This window comes from Coregonus clupeaformis, chromosome 12, assembly GCF_020615455.1.
Source record: "Coregonus clupeaformis isolate EN_2021a chromosome 12, ASM2061545v1, whole genome shotgun sequence".
Taxonomy (NCBI): Eukaryota; Metazoa; Chordata; class Actinopteri; order Salmoniformes; family Salmonidae; genus Coregonus; species Coregonus clupeaformis.
The window spans coordinates 21,659,235-21,675,863 of record NC_059203.1 but is presented as its reverse complement, the minus strand read 5'-3'; the positions used below and the strand labels follow the sequence as shown (position 1 = coordinate 21,675,863).

At 47.5% G+C, this 16,629-nt stretch overlaps 1 protein-coding gene across 1 annotated transcript in view; it reads left to right on the top strand.

The window, feature by feature from the left end:
• LOC121578009 (copine-9-like) overlaps positions 1-15,423 on the top strand; it is a 185,751-nt gene extending 170,328 nt beyond the window's left edge. The window contains exon 20 of the mRNA XM_041892046.1: positions 13,007-15,423. Coding sequence (XP_041747980.1) covers positions 13,007-13,308 — 302 coding nt within the window. The 3' untranslated portion in view covers positions 13,309-15,423. The remainder of the gene's footprint in view (positions 1-13,006) is intronic.
• Positions 15,424-16,629: the final 1,206 nt, after the last annotated feature.

Sequence of the window (16,629 nt, the reverse complement as noted above, 5' to 3'; positions counted from 1 at the left end):
ACCCTATTGAGCTATTGTGGGAGCAGCTTGACCGTATCATACGTAAGAAGTGCCCATCAAGCCAGTCCAACTTGTGGGAGGTGCTTCAGGAAGCATGGGGTGAAATCTCTTCAGATTACCTCAACAAATTGACAACTAGAATGCCAAAGGTCTGCAAGGCTGTAATTGCTGCAAATGGAGGATTCTTTGACGAAAGCAAAGTTTGAAGGACACAATTATTATTTCAATTAATTAAATCATTATAACCTTGTCAATGACTACATTTCCTATGGATTTTGCTATATTTCCTATTCAAACTAATTTCATGTATGTTTTCATGGAAAAGTGACCCCAAACTTTTGAACGGTAGTGTATGTATTTGTATTTATATGTATGTATGTACACTACCGATAAAAGGTTTTAGAACACCTACTCATTCAAGGGTTTTTCAATGGTGAAGACATCAAAACTATGAAATAACACATATGGAATCATGTAGTAACCAAAAAAGTGTTAAACAAATCAAAATATATTTTATATTTGAGATTCTTCAAATAGCCACCCTTTGCCTTGATGACAGCTTTGCACACTCTTGGCATTCTCTCAACCAGCTTCATGAGGTAGTCACCTGGAATGCCTTTCAATTAACAGGTGTGCCTTCTCAAAAGTTAATTTGTGGAATTTCTTTCCTTCTTAATGCGTTTGAGCCAGTCAGTTGTGTTGTGACAAGGTATGGGGGGTATACAGAAGATAGCCCTATTTGGTAAAAGACCAAGTCCATATTATGGCAAGAACATCTCAAATAAGCAAAGAGAAACGACAGTCCATCATTACTTTAAGACATGAAGGTCAGTCAATACAGAACATTTCAAGAACTTTGAAAGTTTCTTCAAGTGCAGTCGCAAACACCATCAAGCGCTATGATGAAACTGGCTCTCATGAGGACCGCCACAGGAATGGAAGACCCAGAGTTACCTCTGCTGCAGAGGATAAGTTCATTAGAGTTACCAGCCTCATAAATTGCAGCCCAAATAAATGCTTCACAGAGTTCAAGTAACAAACACATCTCAACATCAACTGTTCAGAGGAGACTGTGTGAATCTGTCATGAGCCCTCTCACTCCACCGGGTTACCACCTTAAGCTCTCCTTTGTCAGATCGTCTGCAAAGCTCACACCCGGAACCTGTGTGCTCGCGCTTCTGGCTCACCCTCGTTTTGTGACCCCGGACCTGCCTGTTTCTTGGATACTCTTCTGCCCCAGGAAAACCAGACCTGCTTTCTGCCATTACGACTCCTGACTACTCTTCGACCCCGGTAACTCTGACCAGCCTTCTGCCTTGCTACAACGTATTTGGATTTCCCTTGAACTGTACTTCTGCCTTGTTTCATCCGCCCCGTTGTGTCTGTGTTTCCTCCCCCCCCAGGACTTCTGGACCACCAACCACCGGCGTCATCGGACGCATCGCTGCCACTGGGGGGGGGCACAGACCCAGCACATTGGACGGGATAACCCCTGGAGCCTTCACTCACTCCCTACTTCCCTTGTCCCTTAAGTTTTAATAAACTTTCTGGTGTGACGCAATTGTGGTCCTCTTGTCGTCTGTCTGAACCGTGACAGTACGATCTGACCATCATGGACTCAGCGCACACTTCCCCCGACATGGAAACCGAAGAACCTGAGCAACCCACCGCCATGCTACGCCTGGAACACACTGAGAGAGAGCTAGGCCGCATGAGCGGCGACATCACCTCTCTGCTTCAGGTCGGCCACCAACAGCATCAGCAGTTCCAGCAGCACCAGCAGCAGTCCCAGCAGCAGCAACAACAACTCGCCAGGATCATCCAACTCCTCACCAACCTTACCCCAGCCAGTCTGCCCACCAGCCCTGCCTCCGAGTTACCTGCCCCGGTCATTGCAGCCGCTGCCCCGAACCCAAGATTGGTAACCCCGAGCGGTTCAACGGCGATTCTACCCAGGTCCGGCCATTCCTGACTAGCTGCCGACTTCAGTTCTCCTTGCAGCCAAGGACCTTCGCCACGGAGGGGGCTAGGGTCGGGTATGCCATCACTCACCTGACGGGCCGAGCTCGACTCTGGGGAACAGCAGAGTTCGAACGTCAAACCCCCCGCATGTGCAACCTTCGACCTGTTTGCTGAGGAGATGCTGAAGGTGTTTGACCTGGATTCACCCACCGCAGAGGCGTCTCGTGAACTGTTCAGTATTCGACAAGGCAGACGTACAGTCGCAGACCATTCCATCGACTTCCGAACCCTGGCAAGACGTAGTTCTTGGAACACACCATCGTTGGTGGACGCGTTCTTCCATAGCTTGGCTGACTATATCAAGGACGAGTTGGTCTCCCATGAACTGCCTTCCACTCTTGATGAAGCCATCGCACTGACTGTCCGGATCGACAGAAGGATACAGACCCGTCGTCGTGAGAGGGGGCGCCAAGGTCCACCAACTACCGGCATTCGGAGAGATCCGACTGGGCTCCTGTCAGCTACTGCCACTCACCCAAGTCAGCTTGATCAGTCTGAGCCTATGGAGATTGGGCGAGCCTCTCTCACTCCTGCAGAGCGCCAGCGCCGCTTCACCTCAAACCTCTGCCTCTATTGTGGAGGTGATGGACATCGTGTGGTAACCTGCCCTATTAAAAGCCGAAGCTCACCGGGCATAGGGGGAGTCCGGTTGAGCTCAATGACCACCCAGTCCTCCGACCGCAAACCCTTGCTGCAAGTTCACCTCCGCCTCTCTGACTCAACTCACACCCTGGCTGCTCTGGTGGATTCGGGCGCCGAAGCCAACATAATGGACATCAAGCTGGCACGCCAACTGGGACTGGAGAACCTCCGTTTGACACCTCCTATTCCTGCCCGGGCACTGGACGGACACTTACTCGGATCGGTCACTCATGTCACGGCCCCGGTCTTGATGGGTCTGTCCGGAAACCATCAAGAAACTATCCAGTTTCACCTGCTCCCCTCTCCAGGCCAACCCCTCATCCTGGGTTACCCATGGCTCCGCCGGCACAACCCTCAGCTCGACTGGGTGACCGGGGTGATCAGGGAGTGGGGAGAGGACTGCCACCGAACCTGCCTGCTTGCTGCCGCACTACCCCCTCGGCCAGTACCTACTAACTCCCTACTGACCTCTCCCATGTCCCAGAATGCTACCATGGTCTCAGAGAAGTGTTTAACAAAGCAAGAGCCACATCTCTGCCCCCTCACCGACCGTACGACTGTGCCATCGACCTCCTCCCTGGAACAGCCCCTCCAAGGGGTCGTCTTTATTCGTTGTCTGCTCCTGAAAGAAGGTCCATGGAGGACTACATCAATGACTCTCTGTCCACAGGATTGATCCGTTCATCTTCATCTCCCGGCTGGTGCTGGCTTCTTCTTTGTGGGGAAGAGGGACGGATCTCTTCGCCCCTGCATCGACTACAGGGGACTCAACGACATCACAGTGAAAAACCGTTACCCTCTCCCTCTGCTCACCTCTGCTTTTGAGTTGCTCCAGGGAGCCACTGTTTTTACCAAGTTGGATCTCAGAAACGCTTACCACCTTGTGCGGATCCGGGAGGGAGATGAATGGAAGACCGCATTCAATACACCAACAGGCCACTACGAGTATCTGGTTATGCCTTTTGGCCTCACCAATGCTCCTGCTGTGTTCCAGGCTCTAGTGAATGATGTACTGCGGGACATGTTAAACAAGTTTGTCTTCGTTTACCTGGATGACATCTTAATCTACTCCAGAAACCTGTCTGAACACACCCGCCATGTCCAGCAAGTCCTTCATCGTCTTCTGGAGAATTCCCTCTACGCCAAGGCAGAGAAATGTGAGTTTCACGTCAAGACAGTGGCCTTCCTGGGGTACATAGTGGCAGAGGGAAGTATCCAAATGGATCCTGCCAAAGTATCAGCAGTCACTTCATGGCCAGTTCCGGAGAACAGAAAGAAGCTGCAACAGTTTCTGGGGTTTGCTAACTTCTATAGAAAGTTTATCCGGAACTACAGTACCGTTGCTGCCCCCTCTCACTGCTCTAACCAGCACCAAGCAACCCCTTCACCTGGACCCCAGCAGCCGACAAGGCCTTCAGTACCCTCAAGGTAAGGTTCACCTCCGGCTCCCATCCTCCAGATGCCTGACGTGGACCGGCAATTCATTGTGGAGGTGGACGCCTCGGATGTGGGAGTTGGTGCTGTGATTTCTCAGTGGGCTGCGGAGGATAGGAAGCTCCATCCCTGTGCCTTTTTCTCACGTCGGTTGTCCCCCTCTGAGTGCAATTACGACATAGGGAACCGAGAGCTGCTGGCTGTGAAGCTAGCCTTGGAGGAGTGGCGTCACTGGCTGGAGGGGTCCACCATTCCATTTCTCGTTTGGACCGATCATAAGAACTTGGAGTACATCCGCACGGCCAAACGGTTGAACTCCAGGCAGTCCCGCTGGGCCCTGTTCTTCACCAGGTTTAATTTCACTCTGTCATACCGGCCTGGATCACGCAACACCAAGCCAGACGCCCTCTCCCGTCTATTCCAGAAGGATGACAACCCCCTCCAAGGATCCTGTGTCGATTCTGCCAAGTCCCTGCATCGTAGCAGCTCTGACCTGGGCTGTTGAGGAACAGGTGCTGGAAGCTCTCCGTAACCAGCCCGGTCCCAGCACTTGCCCAGCTGACCGCCTTTTTGTCCCCGAAAACCTAAGGTCCCAGGTCGTTCAGTGGGGACATGACTCCCGCCTAGCTTGTCACCCTGGCTCCACCCGCACTTACAACCTGCTCGCCCAGAGGTTCTGGTGGCCCGCTCTGAGAAAGGATGTACGGGAATTCGTCCAAGCCTGCCCCATCTGCAACCAACACAAGTCGTCCTGCCAGCCCCCAGCCGGATTGCTGCAGCCCCTGCCTGTGCCCAGACGTCCCTGGTCTCACATCGCCCTTGACTTTGTCACGGGGCTGCCCCCTTCAAGGGGCAAGACCGTCATTCTCACCATAGTTGACCGATTCAGCAAGATGGCACACTTCATTCCCCTCCCCAAGCTCCCAACCGCCAAGGAGACCGCCCAGGTGGTCCTGGAACACGTCTTCCGGATCCACGGACTGCCAAAGGATGTAGTTTCTGACCGTGGTCCACAATTCTCCTCCGCTTTTTGGAAGGAGTTCTGTCACCTGCTGGGAGCCACAGTCAGTCTGACTTCCGGATTCCATCCCCAATCCAATGGGCAGTCAGAGCGGGCAAATCAGGAGCTCGAGAAGGCACTGCGATGCATGACCTCACGCAACCCCCACTCCTGGTCGCAGCAATTGACATGGGTGGAGTACGCACACAATTCTCTGACCTGCTCTGCCATCGGTATGTCCCCTTTCCAATGTGTTTATGGATACCAGCCTCCTCTATTTGCCAGTCAGGAAGGGGAGGTTACTTGCCCATCTGCACTTGCGTTTGCCCGTCGATGTCGCCGCACCTGGTCACAGGCCCGAGCCACACTTCTCAGATCCGTTGCCAGCTACACTACCGGGGCCAACCGTCGGAGAATCCCTGCTCCCACCTACCATGTTGGTCAAAGGGTGTGGTTGTCGTCAAGGAACCTGCCACTCAGGGTGGAGTCGCAGAAGTTGGCACCTCGGTTCATTGGCCCATTCCCTATCATAAGAGTGATTAGCCCAACTGCTGTCCGGCTCCAACTGCCTAATTCCATGAGGGTGCACCCCACTTTCCATGTGTCTAAGATTAAGCCCATTCATGAGAGTCCGCTGGTCCCTGCTGCGCCTTGTCCTCCTCCTCCACAGCTCGTCGATGGTGGTCTGGTTTACACCGTCCGCGCCTGCTTCGGTCCAGACGGAGGGGTAGGGGTCTCCAGTACCTCATTGACTGGGAGGGCTATGGACCTGAGGAAAGGACCTGGGTGCCAGCTAGTCGGATTGTGGATAGGACTCTCATCACCGCCTTCCACCAACGGCATCCTGATCAACCTGCAATCCGTAGGGGCCGCCCCAGAGGGATCCCTAACCGTCCTGCCCGCTCGGCTTCCTGTCCTGTGCCTGATCCTGTCTCGGGACCTGTCCCATCTCCCGACCACGGCCCTCCGGCTTCCTCCGAGGATGAGGGCGTTCGCTCGGACCGTTCGGAGGAGTTCTAGCCCTCCTCCGGCTCCCCTCCTCCCGCCCGGCGTGGTGTTGCTCTTGGGACTTCTGGGGCCGTCCCTTGGGGGGGGGGGTTCTGTCATGAGCCCTCTCACTCCACCGGGTTACCACCTTAAGCTCTCCTTTGTCAGATCGTCTGCAAAGCTCACACCCGGAACCTGTGTGCTCGCGCTTCTGGCTCACCCTCGTTTTGTGACCCCGGACCTGCCTGTTTCTTGGATACTCTTCTGCCCCAGGAAAACCAGACCTGCTTTCTGCCATTACGACTCCTGACTACTCTTCGACCCCGGTAACTCTGACCAGCCTTCTGCCTTGCTACAACGTATTTGGATTTCCCTTGAACTGTACTTCTGCCTTGTTTCATCCGCCCGTTGTGTCTGTGTTTCCTCCCCCCAGGACTTCTGGACCACCAACCACCGGCGTCATCGGACGATCGCTGCCACTGGGGGGGGGCACAGACCCAGCACATTGGACGGGATAACCCCTGGAGCCTTCACTCACTCCCTACTTCCCTTGTCCCTTAAGTTTTAATAAACTTTCTGGTGTGACGCAATTGTGGTCCTCTTGTCGTCTGTCTGAACCGTGACAGAATCAGGCCTTCATGGTTGAGCACGGCGCTTGTAACGCCAAGGTAGTGGGTTCGAACCCCGGGACCACCCATACACAAAAAAAAAAAAAATGTATGCACGCATGACTGTAAGTCGCTTTGGATAAAAGCGTCTGCTAAATGGCATATTATTATATTATGGTTGAATTGCTGCAAAGAAACCACTACTAAAGGACACCAATAATAAGAAGAGAATTGCTTGGGCCAAGAAACACAAGCAATGGACAAGGGCTATTTTTCCAAGAAGGAGAGTGATGGAGAGCTGCATCAGATGACCTGGCCTCCACAATCCCCCGACCTCAACCAAATTGAGATGGTTTGGGATGAGTCGGACTGCAGAGTGAAGGAAAAGCAGCCAACAAGTGCTCAGCATATGTAGGAACTCCTTCAAGACTATTGGAAAAGCATTCCAGGTGAAGCTGGTTGAGAGAATGCCAAGAGTGTGCAAAGCTGTCATCAAGGCAAAGGGTGGCTACTTTTAAGAATCTCAAATATGAAATATATTGGTAACTACATGATTCCATATGTGTTATTTCATAGTTTTGATGTCTTCACTATTATTCTACAATGTAGAATGAAGAATGAAGAAAAATGAAGAAAAACCCTTGAATGACTAGGTGTTCTAAGACTTTTGACAGGTAGTGTATGTGTATATGAATGTATTTATATGTGTATGTACAGTGGGGGGGAAAAGTATTTAGTCAGCCACCAATTGTGCAAGTTCTCCCACTTAAAAAGATGAGAGAGGCCTGTAATTTTCATCATAGGTACACGTCAACTATGACAGACAAAAGGAGAAAATCACATTGTAGGATTTTTTATCAATTTATTTGCAAATTATGGTGGAAAATAAGTATTTGGTCAATAACAAAAGTTTCTCAATACTTTGTTATATACCCTTTGTTGGCAATGACACAGGTCAAACGTTTTCTGTAAGTCTTCACAAGGTTTTCACACACTGTTGCTGGTATTTTGGCCCATTCCTCCATGCAGATCTCCTCTAGAGCAGTGATGTTTTGGGGCTGTCGCTGGGCAACACGGACTTTCAACTCCCTCCAAAGATTTTCTATGGGGTTGAGATCTGGAGACTGGCTAGGCCACTCCAGGACCTTGAAATGCTTCTTACGAAGCCACTCCTTCGTTGCCCGGGCGGTGTGTTTGGGATCATTGTCATGCTGAAAGACCCAGCCACGTTTCATCTTCAATGCCCTTGCTGATGGAAGGAGGTTTTCACTCAAAATCTCACAATACATGGCCCCATTCATTCTTTCCTTTACACGGATCAGTCGTCCTGGTCCCTTTGCAGAAAAACAGCCCCAAAGCATGATGTTTCCACCCCCATGCTTCACAGTAGGTATGGTGTTCTTTGGATGCAACTCAGCATTCTTTGTCCTCCAAACACGACGAGTTGAGTTTTTACCAAAAAGTTATATTTTGGTTTCATCTGACCATATGACATTCTCCCAATCCTCTTCTGGATCATCCAAATGCACTCTAGCAAACTTCAGACGGGCCTGGACATGTACTGGCTTAAGCAGGGGGACACGTCTGGCACTGCAGGATTTGAGTCCCTGGCGGCGTAGTGTGTTACTGATGGTAGGCTTTGTTACTTTGGTCCCAGCTCTCTGCAGGTCATTCACTAGGTCACCCCGTGTGGTTCTGGGATTTTTGCTCACCGTTCTTGTGATCATTTTGACCCCACGGGGTGAGATCTTGCGTGGAGCCCCAGATCGAGGGAGATTATCAGTGGTCTTGTATGTCTTCCATTTCCTAATAATTGCTCCCACAGTTGATTTCTTCAAACCAAGCTGCTTACCTATTGCAGATTCAGTCTTCCCAGCCTGGTGCAGGTCTACAATTTTGTTTCTGGTGTCCTTTGACAGCTCTTTGGTCTTGGCCATAGTGGAGTTTGGAGTGTGACTGTTTGAGGTTGTGGACAGGTGTCTTTTATACTGATAACAAGTTCAAACAGGTGCCATTAATACAGGTAACGAGTGGAGGACAGAGGAGCCTCTTAAAGAAGAAGTTACAGGTCTGTGAGAGCCAGAAATCTTGCTTGTTTGTAGGTGACCAAATACTTATTTTCCACCATAATTTGCAAATAAATTCATTAGAAATCCTACAATGTGATTTTCTGGAGAAAAAAAATCTCAATTTGTCTGTCATAGTTGACGTGTACCTATGATGAAAATTACAGGCCTCTCTCATCTTTTTAAGTGGGAGAACTTGCACAATTGGTGGCTGACTAAATACTTTTTTCCCCCACTGTATATGTGTGTATATCTATTTGCAAAAAATATATGGAGGATTGGAAGTGATGCAGACAATTAAATAAAATACATAATTATGGACCACACTTATTATGCCTATTCCAAAAGATAATTGGCTAAGTGATTTGATAATATTTTTAAATACTGTCGGTAGTTGGGGAAGGGAAACGGAGAGGGGAAATTATTCATGCTTAACGACAAGGGGGGTCTCTGTGGGACCTATTACACACTACACAGGGCTGTGCGAGGGGTCAGGGGTGGCTGCCGGAGGATGTGTGTGTGTGTGTGTGTGTGTGTGTGTGTGTGTGTGTGTGTGTGTGTGTGTGTGTAGAGAGAGACGGAGAAGGGAGAGAGAGAGAAAGAAAGAGAGAGATAAGAGATAATAGAAGAGAGATAAAGAGATAAATCTATTAAGAGAGATAAAGAGGGAATGTGTATTTAAAAGCATATAAATTAAACCGCTAGAGTATTGTTGTGTGATGGGTTGACTGCTTGCTTCAGAGTGTGTGGTGGTTGGGGAATCGGCATAACTTTAACTTTAAATGGTCTATAGGAAGAGGGTTATTTGATTCATCTATGCTGTCGTATCCTCCTTTAGCTCAGTCTCTCTCTCCACAGGGAGCCTGTGCAAACAGATTGTCTCTCTCACACACACACACACACACACACACACACACATTTGAGTGCGACCCTTAAAGGCCCAGTGCAGTCAAAAACATGATTTCCCCGTTTTTTATATATATCTCCACACTATGAGGTTGGAATAATACTGTGAAATTGTGAAAATGATGATAATGCCCTTTTAGTGTAAGAGCTGTTTGAAATGACTGCCTGAAATTTCAGCCTGTTTTGGTGAGATGGAGTTTTGGCCTGACTGGTGACATCACCAGGCGGTAAATTAGTTAATTGACCAATAAGAAAGAGAGTTCCAAACCCAGCTGCCAATAGCAGATCGTTTTCAGTTTTCCCCTCCACGCTCAGAAAATTCCCAAACAGTCCTAGCTAAATTCTTGCTTGAGAAAAGTATCTTTGCTAAGAAGCTATTTTCATTTCTTTTTTACTATTTTAAATAAAAATAATTACAGTAAGGTACTTAATTGTTTCACAGACATTATTTGATATTGAGATAAAAACGGCTCCATTGGACCTTTAAGCAGCATCTTCTCTCCTCTCTCTTCTGCTATTCCAATCTTCTCTCCTCTCTCTATCAGACCTCAGGATAAGACCGGGATGCAGACAGTTTGAAGTAACAAAAGTTTATTACAACAACAGGGGCAGGCAAGCAACAGGCCAGGGTCAGGCAGAGGTCAGTAATCCAGGGCAGTGTCACAAGGTACAGAACGGCAGGCAGGCTCAGGGTCAGGGCAGGTAGAATGGTCAAAACTGGGAAAACTAGAAAACAGGGACTAGAGCAAAAACAGGAGTACGGGAAAACCGCTGGTAGGCTTGACGAGACAAGACGAACTGGCAACAGACAAACAGAAAACACAGGTATATATGCACAGGGGATAATGGGGAAAATGGGCGACACCTGGAGGGGGGTGGAGACAAGCACAAGACCGGTGAAACAGATCAGGGTGTGACACTCTCTTCTGCTATTCCCATCCTCTCCTCTCATATTCTCTCTCTCTGCAAATCTTTCCATCATGCCATTCCTCTCGCCAAATATCCCACATGTTCCCATGAAGTTTACATGTGGGCATCTGTTTGGATGCCTTCATGTGTCAGGGGGTGTTTGTGTGTATATGTGTGTGGGGTGAACGAGTGTGCATCATCAGTGTGTACTAAGCACCCCTGTGCCTGTATGTGTACACACACACACACACACACACATGCACACATACACACACACACACACACACACACATATACACACACACACACACACACACACACATACACACACACACATGCATGGGTGGGAAATTCATGGGAAACAGAAGGTGTGTGTGTGCGTGCATGCATGCGTGTGTTTGTGTGTGTGTGTATGTGTGTGTATGCATGCATGTGTGTGACACTCAAGGGAGCAGGTGGCTCTGTATAAGTCCCTGTGAGTCAGGGGATGCCCCCCAAATGCCTGGGTTTACCCAAGACACCTGGCCCCCTTCCCTGTTCTCCTGCTGTCCCGTCACCCCCTCTCTCTTCTTCTGCACTGCTATACCCTGCCTACAGCCATCTGTCAGCTCTGTAGTGCCATCTATAATATCCCCAGTCAGTCCTCTCCAAACATGCCGCATGATCTCGTCCCAATAGGTATAACTGGCTCCCTTTCCTTCATGACCACTGATGGGTGAAAGCAGGTCACCAGCCCTTTGCCTTCACTTATCCAGTGCTTTGCAGATCAGTTGTCCATCAGTGGTCCATGGGATGCTGCCCGTGGCTGAGGCGTGCTCAAGACCTCAGTGTGAACCCTACTGTATAGTCCCACATGCATGGCCAGGCATCTGCTTCCCAGTTCCTCTTCACTCCACTACACCAGACCAGACCAGATGGACCCACAGCTCCTCAACACCAAAACAGATATTAGTATCAATGGTGTAGTCCAGGGTTATTAAACTCTTACCCTACAAGGTCCGGAGCCTGCTGGCTTTCTGTTCTACCTGATAATTAATTGCACAGACCTGGTGTCCCAGGTCTAAATCAGTCCCTTATTAGAGGGGAACAATGAAAAAATGCAGTGGAACTGACTTTGAAGTCCAGAGTTGAGTTATAGGGGTGTAGTCTATTAGAATTTTACGGCATCCATATTAGGAAGTTCTACGTTCTCACACTTTCTAATATGGATGCCGTAGATTATTAAAGGGGTAGTGCAGTTAAAAACGTGATTGTCCTGTTGAGAAAAAGAAAAAAAATATTTCCATAACACTCTGAAATTGGGAATATTATGATAATGCCCTTTTTGTGTTAGAGATTGAGTTTTTGGCCCAGATCATGACGTCACAATCTGATCTGATTGTAATAAACCAATGACCGTTCATCTGGGTAAGGGGGTGGGCTCTAGACCATCCTATCAGCCAATCAGGGCTGTGTATGTAAATATCTTCAAATTTGTTTCTTAACGCCCATATGGTCAGACTGAGAATTTCAAGGGCCAAAGGAGGCTCAGGGAAATAAATTATAAAAAAATATATTTTGGAGTTATTTTCATTAAATAAACACACACAGTGATTTATTAGACATGCAGTGATGATTTTTTTTTTAATGTAATAAAAAGACTGCAGGGGACTTTAAAATCAGTCCTAATAATGTTCGGTGGAAGTTTGAGGATTATTTTTTTTATATGTTTTTGCGTGGGTTATGTAGAGGATTATGTCCTTACCCCAATATTATTTGATTAGTTGAGTTTTTGGCAAACAAAGTGGCATAGGGTACCATATTTACCACAAATCCAGCACACATTAATAGCACATATAACATTCTGTCTAACAATGGATCTATGTGCCGTTATCTCTGTCTGACTCTGTCTCTAACTCTGACTCCATCTCTGTTCCTACTGCTGTCCCATTTCTCTACCTCTGCCTCTGTCTCTGACTCTCTCTCTCTCTGTCTCCGACTCTCTCTGACTGACTCTCTCGCTCTCACTTTCGCTTTCTGACTCTCTCTCTGACTCTCTGACTCTCTGTCTCTGACTCTCTCGGCCTCTGCCTCTCTCTGTCTCTGTCTGTCTTTGTCTTTCTCTCTGACTCTGTCTCTCTCGCTCTGTTTCTGACTCTGACTCTCTCTGTTTCTGACTCTGTCTCTGACTCTCTCTCTCTCTGACTCTGACTATCTCTCTCTGCCTCTGCCTCTCTCTGACTCTGTCTGTCTTTCTCTCTGATTCTCTCCGTCTCTGACTCTGTCTGTCTCTCTCTCTCGCTGTGTCTGACTCTGACTCTCTTTGTCTCTGACTCTCTCTGACACTCTCTCGCTCTCTGTTTCTGACTCTCTCTGTCTCTGACTCTCTGGCTCTCTCTCTGACTCTGCCTGTGCCCCATGTCTCTACCTCTGTCTCTGTTTCTGTTCCGTAGCAATGGAGGAACTGGACGGTGACGAGGTCAGAGTGTCCTCTAAGGGGCGCATTGCTGAGCGAGACATAGTCCAGTTTGTGCCGTTCCGGGACTACATTGACCGCCAGGGCAACCAGGTGCTGAGCATGGCACGGCTGGCCAAGGACGTGTTGGCAGAGATCCCTGAGCAGCTGCTGGGTTTCATGAAAACGAGGGACATCGAGCCCCAGCCTGCCCTGCCCGCCTCCTCCACCACCACTACCACCTCCAGCACCTCCACCACCACTACTGCCCCTATAGGACTCAACAACCTGTGCATCTGAGAGCGGGGTTTGGGTGGGGTGGGGTCAGAGGTCGGGGGGTCTTAGATCTAGGGCCATAGGGCCATGGTTTGGACTATTTTCAGTTGCAGCGAATACCTGAAGGGCACATGAACACACACACACACACACACACAGGCAGTTGCTGTCCTAGTCAGAGGGGTAGACTGCAACAGCACTGAAAGCTTTTTCACTACCCCTCCTTCCATGTTGAAGTCAGCTGTTTTCCTGATTCTTCTTTTATCTCCCTGCCATAGCGATGTCCTGCCTGGCGGACACAGCGCCCTGCTGTGATGGAACGACTCAACAGCTCAACAGGGGTCAAATGCAGCGTGACCTTTGGAGCTGAGAACTGTTGGAACTTCCTCTGCAGTCACCAACCCCTTACCGACCCCTTAGCTTCTTTCTTAATGAAGGGGTCAGGGATCGGTCGCAGTTAAAAGTCAGAAAAAGCAAGAGTTTGTGGACTTTTCGGCGGATATAAAGAGAGATCGATGTTCACCTTTTTTCCTATGCCTCACTAGTTCTGCATGCAATGAGTGTTTCATCCTTGCGTCTTGTTGTGGTCCGAAACAGAAACAGCAACAAACTGGCCACTTGGGTTGCAATGGCACTACTCTACTTTGACCACTCTCTGGCTAATGTATATTTTCCATGTGTATAATGACACTATAAACATTGCAGAAAGTCGGTTAATATCCAAAACAAGTGAAAGACACAAAGTATCTTCATGTTTGGTGTCTACTCAGGGCATTTCTGGAGGCTTTTGGTTGAGTTTCTCAAAACGAGGGAGACAGAAACAATATGGCGTATAGATGGTTGTAGTCTCAGCCTCGGCCACTGGAGTCCTTGTGTTCATATATCTTCTCATCATTCGTTGTGCAAGGACTGGTTCGTCTTGCCCAGGGGTTGATTGAATAGTGAATATATTGTGCTATGCCAGTCCACACTATATGTATATAGGTAGTTGAATGTTACCTCTTCAAAAATATGTTCTATATATTCCTGATATATTCCAAGTGTTGAAATGTATATGTTTAATAGGATGGCCTGTGAAAAGCGCTATATTTCAGATCAGAAAATAAATTCAGATACAGAATGTGTAAATATTGAAATAACTTTTGTCATAAGGGCCTGCTAGCTGGCAATTGCGTACTCCTGTTGAGAGAAAAGCCTTCATCTTCAAAATGAAGGGTCGTAAAATCGAAATTGGCTTGAGATGGAGCATAGCTTGACGTCACTGCACAGGTTATTTCTGGCCCAAACATTGGTCTGAATATACCTTGCCATGACCCCACTCTCCGAGGGTGTCTCAGGGGGAGTTGGGATATGCAAAAAGCACATTTCCAATTCACATATGCGTATAATAAACATGCATAAAATAGGACAAATATAATCACCCACCAAATTATTATTATGATATTAGTACAGTACCGAGTCAGCTATTTTTAAAACTTGTCCTTGATTTCCTCCTTCCAAATTGTATATTTTTCTAGCTTTTGCCCAGCGATTAAAAAATGAATCATTTATGAAGTGGTCAGTCAATGGTGGCAAAACCTGCTCCGTCTTTCAAACTCTGTGGAGCGTGCTCCTGTTTAGAATGAGAAAGTTTCGGCATGCGCTCGCTGAACAAAAGTGCTTAGATGTAGTAAAGAACGCATCAACACTTCAGGGTCACCATGACCATCCATTTTTGCTAGAAAGAGGAGAGTAAGAGAGTGTGCCTCAGCATAGGTTGTTCTCAAAAGTGCGGTCCCTCGCCACAACCTGTTTTGAGGGAGTTGAAATGGGCTGCTTTACATTGCAAATGTATGCATGGTTTCTTTCCACCACAGCTCTGGTTTCTGAGATATGGGTCTATATGTTCATTGATGTTTTGGCTGGGCTCATAGGCTCTACACAAGTTTATTTACAATGCATGTAATGCATTCTTTTTTTGTACTAGTCTTTTTATTATGCCTTTGTTCTTTGAGAAATGCCTGGCTAGAAGGGATCATTCAAACACAAAGCTTTTTTTTCACATTCAAGCCTCTATTGTGATTTGTTTGATTTCTCTCTCTTTCTCTCTCTCTCTTTCTCGCTCTTTCTCTTTCTTTCTCTCTCTCTCTTTCTCTCGCTCTCTCTCTCTAAATCTTTCTTTCTCTCTCTCGCTCTCTCTCTCTCACACTCTTTCTCTCTCTCTCTCACTCTCTCTCTTTCTCTCTCTTTCTTTCTTTCTCTCGCTCTCTCTCTCTCTCTCTCTCTCATACACTGCACACACACACCTTTCTTCCCATCTCTCTCTTCATTCATTCACTCTCTCATACATAGTGGTAGTTTACTACTACTAAAAAGATCACCATAACATTTTTGACCGTGCCAAAAACGGACATGGCTTCTCTTGCAAAAAAAGTATTTCTCTGTAAGTAAATTGCATAACAATAGTTGTCGGTGCCAAATGTCATCGTTCCATTTTCACACAGCACTTAAGGAGAGTGCTTGGACCTACACCATGTATTGGAAAGATTGGGTGATGGCCCTTAGATACCCTGGGAAAAGATAAACCATTGGGGAATCTTTTCAGACCAAACTTTTGGGAAATGATAAAGCATTTGGGGCATTGTGACAGCAGGTCAACTAGAGCTAATACCAGTGCTGGACTTAGACAGCAGCTCACCGGAGCTGAGTACCGGCACATAAAATGTTCTACTGCTTGAGCTCCTGTTACTCTTATAAAACATTAGCTCAAAAGTATTGTGGAGCTCCTGCCTCTAATTGTAAACAGTACAGGCACCCAAAATGAGTACCGGAACCTATTTCAGTCCAAGTCAAACACTGGCTATAGAATAAGATGGACAGTAGTATGAAGGGTTGTCTTAGGACTTACAAAGAGAAATGGATATGTGGCCTTATTTCTGTCATAATCCCATAAGTGTGTGTAGGGAGGATTCTATTTTTATATGATTCAATGCAAGTCATAATTGCATTATTTTGCATGCTAAGCTGATTAGTCGACACACTGCTGATGTTTGTGGTCGTCAAAAATAACTGTTCTTCACATTTGAAATTGACTAAAATGTTCCTATTTGGCGAGTGTTCTGTGCTTGGTTGGTTTTGTACGAGACTGGATTGTCTATTGAATTTTGTCAATGTTCTTTGTTGTACACTGTATAGTATACAGGAACTGCCAATTTAATAACCCCAAAATATAATAGAACATTTGAATAGTAGATGGATTTCTAACAGACAACGTTTTTAGTGCATGCGTGTAACAGTGTTATAAAGTCAAAAAGTAAACCTCAATTCACATCACCTGTTGAACATTTTTGCATAAAGCATGACTGT